Source organism: Lactuca saligna, chromosome 3, assembly GCF_052625555.1.
Source record: "Lactuca saligna cultivar CGN05327 chromosome 3, ASM5262555v1, whole genome shotgun sequence".
Classification (NCBI taxonomy): domain Eukaryota; kingdom Viridiplantae; phylum Streptophyta; class Magnoliopsida; order Asterales; family Asteraceae; genus Lactuca; species Lactuca saligna.
The window spans coordinates 217,484,604-217,494,843 of NC_136419.1; the positions used below are offsets into that span (position 1 = coordinate 217,484,604).

Sequence of the window (10,240 nt, forward strand, 5' to 3'; positions counted from 1 at the left end):
GTATCGTATCAAACGCGAAACTTAGATAAATAATAACTTCCATATATAAAGTCAGATTTAAGCATTTTTTATATCCACATGCTTATGATCACGACTACTACAACTTTTGCTAATATTATTTTTCCTAAACAATCTTTAATTTTTAATGTTTAATTTATCGTTTAACGATAAATTCTATATTAAGGTTTTCTACAATATTAAATAATCCTAATATTTGTGCATTTAATGTGTATATGATAATTATTTATTGGCTCGCAATGCATTCAAAGAACAATTACCCTAATAAAATATTTTAATGGTTCGTTAAAATGTATTATTATTATTATTATTATTATTATTATTATTATTATTATTATACTTTTAACGTATAGTCCAAAATTACGGACATTACAACAATATATATACTACAATATGTAACCGGTGTATTAAAAAATGAAATTGTAACGGTCAATTTAAAGAGCATAGTTAATAGAGAAATAAAAATTGAAAATCATGATTAATAACTTTAAATTTTGTTTTTTAATTGTTAACTAAAAAGGAAAATAATTGCAAAAATATCTTTGAACTTTTTCTGGTCGATCGGTGGTGCATTTGGGTGGTGCATTTGTACCTCTGTTTGCACGCGTAAGAGAGTGCATTGATTCTAAGAATGTAAGTTCATTAATTAATATTGATATTCATTTATTACAACATTTATTGTAATTATTACATTAAAGTACTATTTAAAATTTATTGATATTCATGTGGAAAAGAAATTAATTCAAAATAACCAAAAAAATGATATTTGACAAATTAAATGAAAGTGTGATATGTAGTAAAAAAAACATTAATTTATTATAGTAAAAGAAAAGACAATGCAAGATATCTTATGAAGCAAGAAGAAGGAAAGTGTGAGTATAGTGATCAATCATAACCATGTAAATTATATTGATCTAGAATGTTATCTTTAATAATAGTAATAATAATAATAATAATAATAATAAAATTTATATATTAATATTAATTATGCGATGTGGTGCGATTTGAACCATGATTTTATAACTATAAACCACAAACCACATTGTATGCGGTTTACAAAAATTATAAACCTCAAACCGCACCGCAAATGTTCAAAACCACATTATGTGGTGAGAACAATTTGTATGATTTTTTGCGTACCTCAAGTTCATATAATCGAAGTCAATTTGTTTATGCATTTGCAACCCCATCACATGTAAACGAGAGGAAGAGGTATATTATGGTTCACATTTATGAGTCTTACAACACTTAGAAGTTTATGTGTGTGTTCGACATAACTAACTGGTAGCGTGTAGCTTGTAGCGAGTACTTTGTAGCTTGTGGTGTTTTGTTAAACGCTACATGAAGTATCATTTAGATTTAAAGTGTTTTGTTTAAACTAAATGCTAGAAGCTTGTAGTGTCAAATAAGACTTCATGTTTAAAATGAAACGTTTTGTAAAACGCTAGAAGCTAGAAACTCTCAAACGCTCCCAAACGCTCTGTATCGAACCCGCCATATGTAAAACTATTTTCTTTTCACTTTCCATATATATGTAACGACTTAAAAGACATTTAGTCACCTAATCAGGGTCTTACTTTGGTAATTAGTTTCTCATTCATTTGAAGTTTGTTTTGGACTTTAAATGCAAGAACAAAGATGCCACGAAAGAGAATATAAATGTATAACAATTTTTTATTTTTAGAATGTATAAAACCGATAATTTTGTTGAAGAAAATGGGAAAAATCCTATTTTTGGGAAATCGCCAAACCTACTTTTTTTTTTAACACATTTAACACCGTCATCATCGAACAAAACCAACAAATTAGCAAAATAGATAGTTGCAGCTATCTTATAACATATGTCCTAGGTGCATAATACACCGATCAAGTTAGATCATATCATCAGATAGATGGAGTAGAGTTGGTTGTCCCAAATAAGAGAAAGATCTCTAGTAATCGAAGAGAATATTGTTTGGGTGGGAAAAATGATAACTAGTAATGTGTGAACACCTTGTGTAATTATAAGTAAGAGATATATATTGCTCTCAACATCAAAAGATAGCTAGATATGGATAGTTCATCATCATTAACATAATAAATTTATGTTTTAACCACAAACATAATGTATAAGGTACTAATAGATTACGAAAAATCATGTCAATTTTAACAAGAACAATAATTTTACAGGTCTTTTTAAGTTTGAAAATTATTATTTTGACAAGGGACATACTATCTCATGAACTTATGATTACAATTATAATTCTTTCGGGAAAAAATCAATGATCAATAACAGTTTATAAAACCAATGATGTTATTTGATAGATCAAATCCGAAAAATAAAAAGATAGTCTGATAATTTGCTTTTAAGTATTTTATAAGTTTTATAACCTTTGTTTCCACTTGCCAATTATGTTTTTGCCAAATACTCAAAGTGAATTTACTAAAATACCCTTCTTCTTTGTGAAACAAAGAAGATGATTTGATTCATCATCTCCACTATAAATAAACATTCTTTGTTGCCCAATACTTGAAAAAAAAGCCCTAGTTTTAATTTTCCCATCACATCTCTTCTTCACCCCTCTTTCAATCTTCCCCTTAAAAGCCCCTTTTCAATAAATAAAACCCAAAGGGGCTAAAGAGAAGGAAAGGCACAAAGACGAGGCCCCTCTACGCAGCACAAAAAACTGGTAATGTTTCTTCCCTTTGAAAATTCGTGACAAAATTCTTTGAATTTTTTCTTTTTTTCGTATCTTCTTCTGTTCAAAAAAACTTGAAATGTCTCTTCCACCCTCCCCTCTAGCCCTCTCTCTCTTCCCATCTGCGTTTCTTGAGAGAGAGAAAGGGCGGGGAGTTCAAAATCGTCTAAAATTTTTTCCTCCCTCGTTTCATCTCAAGCCCTAAAAACCAGATTTAAAACCCTTAGATTGTTAATATTAACTTATTTGGGTGACTCTTTGTTTGTTTTTCACTTCATTTTTCTTTTTGTAGAATTTTGTTTACTTCATGCAATCCTGTTTGATTTCTATACGATCTATTATACGCTTTGTTTAGATTTGTAAATGAACTCATCTGGGTAACTCCTTATTTAATTTAATTTTTTTTTTTTTTTTGTAGAATTTCGTTTTGCTTCTCGTAATCCTGTTTTATTTCATACGATCTATTATTATAATGTCTGTTTAGGGTTTGAAAAACTTGAATAATGGCAGGGTGGTCAAAGCTAGCAGATGGGTCTGCATTAGATTGTTTTAGAACCCTAGAAGAGATTCACAAAATTGGGGTTTCCATTAAATGTGCTGAATTCGATACCAAGTTCACTAAATCATTCAATCAAATTGTTTCTAGGTTCTCAAAAGAGATCTGTCAAAATAATTGTTTCACACCCTTTCCCCCAATGCTTAGAGATGGTAAACCTATTGATTTGTTGACGCTTTATTTGTGTGTGAGAGAAAAAGGTGGATACGAGAGTGTTTCCAGATATGGGATTTGGGATTTGGTAGCAAAAGAAATCGGGTTCAATTCGAGTGATTCTGCATACTTGAAGGTGGTTTACTTAAAGTATCTCGAGTCATTGGAACAATGGTTTTGTAAAATTGTTAAAGATAAAGATTCAGTGAATAATTCCGACATGAATTTTGATCCTCGGAAATTCTTTTTGGATGTTGAGATGAAAGATTACAACGAGTTTGTTGATACAAATGTGAAGAAAGAATCAGAAGTTATAGATTTGGAGAATATTGTTGAAAGATTTGATGTTGAAGAAAATGAGTCGAGTAAAAAGAGGAAAAGAGAAAGATATTTGCCATTATTGGATTGGGTGAAAAGAGTGGCAAAAGACCCTTGTGACCCTGCAATTGGGATTATACCTGAAAGGAATAAATGGAAGGCTTATGGAGGTGAACATGTTTGGAAACAAGTTTTATCAGCTCGTGAAGCAAGACTTTTGCAACTTGATCTTGATTCCAAGGCTAAAGTTATATGGCAGGTATTTTTCGATTTAATTTTAATATTTTCTTTCTTTTTGTTTTAGCTTGTGTGTAATATATCAATTTTACTATTTGAATGTATGAAACTTTTGCGTTTAATAAGGCAGTTTACAGAGACACCATTATTGTGGTTTAACCACTTTTACTTTATTTTTATCCAATCAAAACCATATTAAGATTTTTTACATTTTCCAATCTAACCATTTTGAGTTGATATTGTGTAATAATATGTCATAATGGTTAATTTGGAAAATGTCATGGTTTGATTTGAAAAATAAAGTATTAGTGGTTAAGCAGAAACTATAATGTTTTTCTTTTTCCTGTAAATTGTCCTTTAAAGATTATACGATTAGCAATTTCTAAATTTCTAAATTGTCCTTTAAAGATCTTTTTGCCTTTTCCACAATTATAAATTTATGAAGGGTGTTTGGTTATGTTCTTTGGAACTTTTTTTTTTCTTATTAAGACATTGTATTTTGAAAATTCTAGCTAGTTATAGCACTTTACTTTTAATTGTTTTCTATTTGGATATTATATGTTGAAAGTTTTACCAAAATATAAACAACTAATAAAAGTACATTATTATTTCATACACTTAACCTGTTTGAATGTAATAGAACTTAGTGAAAATATCAAATAATCATAAGCAAGATAAAGTAATGACTCTTCAACGGTGCTACTACTCAAGAACTTTGCATTGATGTTGTGTAAGCATTAATTAATATTTCATGTGTTTTCTCTCATGATTTTAAGGATTGTAAATTAAGATAATGTTTTGAATTTTCTTAAATTGTTAAGAATAAGTTTCTTGTCATTGCTTTTATTATTCTTTTAATCATTTTGTATATAGAACGGGTGCTTTTATCTATCTTTGACAATTGACATTGATCGTGACTAGAAGTGACATAATAGATTGACGTCTTCATTTTGTTTGATTATTATAAATAATTAATGTATCTAATATAATCAAAAAATTTATGTATTTAATTACACGGTTCATTTATTAAATATAATGGACTTATGTATGTAGATAGTGTAATGCAAAACTGTAGTTGGTGAACATAATTTTGGAAATTAGGCTTTAAATATAATGAACTTATTTTATGCATTAATTACTAGATCTTTAAAATCTGACTAACGCCTTTTTGATACAGTAATCTATTAGATTTTATTATCAGACAATGATAACAAAAAGAAATTATTCTTGTATAATTAATTTCGAATTACGAATTGTAATTTTTTAATTTTGTGTTGGATATTATTCTATATATTGTGTTTTAAATTATTAAAATAGCATTACTGTTCTAAATAAGCTTGAAACATAAAAATAAAATATAACATATATCATAAATTAATATCAGCTTAATTAATATTATAATATTACAAGTAACAAATGTTACAAAGTAGATTTTAACACCAGAGGTCAAAATGGTCAATTTCAAAAAAACATCTGGAACTGTTACAGTTTTGTTGGAAAACTAAAGTATTTTCGTAATATTTCACTATAGTTCGTTTTTGTTAAACACACATCCAAACATCCACATGGTTTAACAAAAGTAATCTGACTATGGTAAAATTCCTAAAATGCCCTTGTATCTTTTGCAGAAAAAAAATCATATGCATCCGGCAATGTACGAAGACCGAACAGAAAGGTCAACATCAAGATTCAGTCAAAGGCTCATTACAGCCAAAGAAACCCAATCAATCCACCCTTCAAGAAAACCCCCAACACAAGATTCCCCCGAGTCATCTTCGGGCAGCCCGAGTGACCGTGACCGAGATGAAGAAAATTCGTTCTACGGTTGCAACTTAAAGCGAAAACGCACCCCATTGGGCCGCTCATTTCAAGCCAAACTGCCCGAACTGCCCGAACCCGATTACTCACCCGACCCCAAATGGCTGGGCACCCAAAATTGGCCCTTACAAAAAGGCGAAGCAAGAAGTAGTTTACTCGAGCTTGACCGAATCGGAAAGGGCAGGCAAGATTCATGTGGCTGCCAGTTTCAAGGCTCGTTGGAATGCGTAAAGTTTCATATTTCCGAAAAAAGAAACCGGGTCAAACTCGAACTCGGGTCGGCTTTCTATAAATGGAAATTTAATGAGATGGGTGAAAATGTCGCGATAAGTTGGACACTAGATGAAGAGAAGAAGTTTGAGGAGATAATAAAAGCGACTCCGTCCTCTTCGGGCAGGAGTTTTTGGGAGGAATTAAGGCGCAATTTTAAGAACAAAAGTATGCGGGCTATGGCGAGCTACTATTTCAATGTGTATCTTTTGAGGCGTAGGGCCCACCAGAATCGATCGGATCCAAACAATATAGATAGTGATGATGATGAGCTTGAGAAAATTGAGAATGAAGCAAACAAGAATGAAACGGGTTCGATCTTGTGTTCCCCAAAGAAGGTGCATTTAAATGCTAGATGATGTTTTCTTAAATGTGTTTAGTGTAAGTTTGTTGGTTTTTTTTTTTTTTTTTTGGCATGAATCTGTGTTTTTTGTTATAGAGATTTTGATTCAATTGAAAAGGGAAGAAAGAGGGTTTAAGTGTTTGAACTTTTATGGTTATTAATGTACATGGAAAAAGGTATTTGTGGTTTTGATGTTTTTGGTTAATTTGGTTTTTTACTAAAGTGTTTAGTTTATTTTGATATATCTATGCGAAGGTTTATATAATATGTGTCTTTAGGCTTTTAGTTTAGCGGTATCAGATGATGTTTTTTTTTTTTTTTTTTTTGAAGTTGAGAGTTCAAGTTCTGTTGTGGACATAATAGATAGAATTAGGTGTTAGTTTAGGAAGAGATTAGATTTGTCCGATTCAAAAAATAATAATTTTCTTATTGTTGTGCACAACTGGATATGTTTATAAAGGATAAGTTTCGTTTTCTTATTGTTGTGCACAACTGGATATGTTTATAAAGGATAAGTTTCGTTGTGGACACAGATAGAATTAGGTGTGATTTCAAATTGTGGATATAGATAGAATCATGTGTGACTTCAAATCCTGTATAGTGGTTACATGTGTTTGAATTGCTTAGTATCTTTTATGACCTCATTTCGGAATTGTCTTTAGGTTATATGATATTTGTTTGGATTTTATCAATGTTAGAAAATATGAGTTTTACAACTTGATTTGAGATAGCCAGAAAATATATGAATCTTATAAGTTGTTCTTCGACAATCGATTTTTTGGATTCGGATAACAAACCTAGAGAATTTAGGATTCATATCAAATGAGTCCACTTTTATAATGGTCATACATGGTTGATTATGGTTTTTGTGCTATTTATTTTCATTGTGGTAAGTGACTAATTGTTATATGAAGATTGTTGTTGCATGTTAGTTATTGTGTTCGTACCTTTTGCAAATCAACATGTGTTTGTATCTTTTGCATTTGATACATTTGATTTTTTTTTCACCAAAGGCTGCGCAACCTAATAATTAATGCGTCTTCGCGTAAGGCACATACTAGTCAAAAACATAAATTTAAATGAGGATTTTTGTTTATCAATTAAAACTAAAATTTGCTTTGAAATAACTTTACAAAAATTCAATAATAAAAAGGTATTTTAGTTCTATTATGACTCTCCTAATTATGCAATCAATCTGTAATATCCCAAAAATACCGAGTAAAATTTCATTTTAAATAAGTCAAAACCATTCATACATTATCCAAAAGATGATCAGCGTAAAAATAATCTCAAAACATCAGTGTAAAATCATAAATAATCATTGAGGAATAAATCTTCAAGGGATGTAATGTGAGTTCTCCTAAATATCACATACAATACACATATAGCTATAACAACACGTGACTGTGTTGGGTTCGTATACACCTCATATGACAGCAAGTAGTTGTGTCGGGTCAGTATCGACCCCATATGACAGCAAGTAGCTGTGTCGGGTCTGTATCAACCCATATGACAACAAGTAGCTATGTCGGACCCATATCAACCCCCCAATTCCATAATGACTTCGAGCTTAGATTGGCTATATATATATATAATTCAATCATATCAATCATAGTCACATAATCATATACATCCAACACATACAAATCAGTGGGCTGACATTGGTGTCTTCGACCCACTAGTGTCATAAGAAGATTTGCATGAACTACTCAACAGAAGCCCAACAGCCACCTCATCATCAGAACATACCCAAACTATCTAAAACCAAATTAAGACCAATCCCTAGTCAAATACTCAATTCTACCCAAGTTTAATCAAAAGTCAAACTGGTCAAAAAGTCAACAATTAGCTTAGTCAAAGTCAATGTCACGTCGTGACCATTCTTTGGGCACGTCGTGAGAATGCAATGAAAAAACAATCACGATTCTGGACACCATCACGTCATGACACATCTTATGTCACGTCGTGACTTTTATCCAGAACCCCCAAATCTTCATTAATAAGTTTTAAATTGGTATGATTTTGATGGATGTTACAAGTTGGTATCAAAGCCTTAGTTTGAGTGAATTGGATGAACACTCGTGTGAATCCAGTCTCAAACCAAGGAAAATAATTTTCAAAATGGTTTTCAAAAGGTTTTCAAACAATTAAAGGAGGATGCAGAGTGTACGATCAGCCGAAGCCAGTAAGTAGACCCCAAAATACCATGCAATTATTTGATATTGCGATATGTTAGAACAACATGCTAGTACTAGGCTAGGGATCTTCAGGAATTGCATGATTGTATGATGCTTGTTAGCCTAGGGTTTCCCTTTTATGAAATTGACATCATTAGTGTAGTTGCTTAGTGTATGCATTACGACTGTGCATAGTTAAGATCTTATAGTATGAGAATGTTTGGTTTAGCCTTATTTCATGTTCTTGTTTGATGAAGGGCTTAGGGTAGGATCAGGTATTCGAAAGTCTATGGGGTCCAACGTTATGTATGGCTTGCATACACGAGTATTGCAGGGTTGGTGGAAGTTTCATGGGTGGGATGTGTGAGGTCGGTAGGCCCGTTATGAGATAGTTAGCCTTCCTCTAGGAGTGAGGATTGAGCGATCACCATGCATATGTATATTTCTAGGGTGTTGTGATGATACTTGAGATAAATATGGGTAGGTCTGGAAGGTAGTATGAGCCCGTACTACTGAAAGCACAGGACCCATATGCATGGCAAGGAAGTCACAACCCTTAGGGTTTAGTTAGAAGTTGGTTCCTTATTATTTGTGCGAATTATCTGATATATTCGTGGTATATTTTTAGTATGGTGGTTACAAGGCGTTTTGTGACTGGATCTGGATTGGGATCAGGGTAGGGCGGTCAGGATGCCCCGCCAGCGCCCAAGACTATCGGCCAGGGTGGGCCAGTGTTGACAGAGGATCGTGTTAGGGAGATCATCCGCAAGGAGGTGGTCGAGATTGTCTAGGATTAGATTCCGGATATGTTTGGGTCTATTAAGACCTCCATGATGGAGTATTTTGATGACATACATGTAGCCCTAGCTGAGACGGCTGCCGCAACAGCTACAACACCTATAACGACGACAAGGGGAGGAGCCAGTCAGGCTTTTCAGTACCGGGACTTCAATAACATGAAGCCCCCAAATTTCGATGAGACTCAGGATCCGATCATATCTATGAGGTGGCTATCTGACATGGAGGGATTTTCTATTGGATTTGGTGTCGAAGCCCATAACTATAACTGGGATGTACTTGACCCGATAGTAGCATGGTCCTTTTGGGTTGCCTTCACCAGTGCAATTTGATAGGATGGACTTTTGAGAATAAGGTTATTTATGGTTTATTAATATATTACAAGTATAATATATTAATATGAAGTTATTTAATTATTATTGATCAAGGATTAATCTGGAATTAATTTTGTGGTCAAAAGAGACTAATTAAATATATGGGATTGATTACGTAAATCAATGATTCTTATAATGTGAGCTAATGATCCATGATTATGGGCTAAACCAATAAGATAATCCATGGAGGTTAAACCCATGGAGCGTAAGAATGTGAAAAGTCATGGAGCATTAGGGTTTACAAAGTGTAACCTTAGCATTTTCCACATTATAAATAGACCCCCCATGAGCCAGAATCAGCTACACAAACTTTTGAGTCAAGTAACTTATTCTCTTAAAGCCTCCTCTTTCATATTGGTGTTTGTGAACCATTAGAGGCATCACACTTGAGGTGCTCAAGCTTTCAAAGGTCAAAAACTCTACCCTACTCAAGAGGTAAGCATCCAAACCAAGTTTTATATTATATAGTTTAATTGTATGCTAGCTAGGGTGAATGCTTT

General features: G+C 32.4%; 1 protein-coding gene across 3 annotated transcripts; it reads left to right on the forward strand.

The window, feature by feature from the left end:
* The first annotated feature begins 2,540 nt into the window (after window positions 1-2,540).
* Window positions 2,541-6,596, forward strand: LOC145037827 (AT-rich interactive domain-containing protein 1-like). Of its 3 annotated transcripts, none has more exons than XM_078986561.1 (3): window positions 2,541-2,687; window positions 3,207-3,982; window positions 5,589-6,596. In XM_078986561.1, exons 2-3 carry the CDS (start codon window positions 3,392-3,394, stop codon window positions 6,405-6,407), a joined length of 1,410 nt encoding a protein of 469 aa, XP_078842687.1. In that variant the 5' UTR covers window positions 2,541-2,687; window positions 3,207-3,391; the 3' UTR covers window positions 6,408-6,596. The 3 variants fall into 3 exon arrangements, with proteins under 3 accessions (XP_078842687.1, XP_078842688.1, XP_078842686.1); XM_078986562.1 differs by having other exon boundaries at window positions 3,343-3,982; XM_078986560.1 differs by lacking the exon at window positions 2,541-2,687 and having other exon boundaries at window positions 2,708-3,982.
* The last annotated feature ends 3,644 nt before the right edge of the window (window positions 6,597-10,240 follow it).

What these genes read in the sequence shown, in the direction of transcription:
- LOC145037827 (XM_078986560.1), top strand. Translation starts at nt 3,200, where the DNA reads ATGGCAGGGTGGTCAAAGCTAGCAGATGGGTCTGCATTAGATTGTTTT. An exon ending in AGGCTAAAGTTATATGGCAG is followed by an intron (nt 3,983 to 5,588) that starts GTATTTTTCGAT and finishes TATCTTTTGCAG; the next exon opens with AAAAAAAATCATATGCATCC.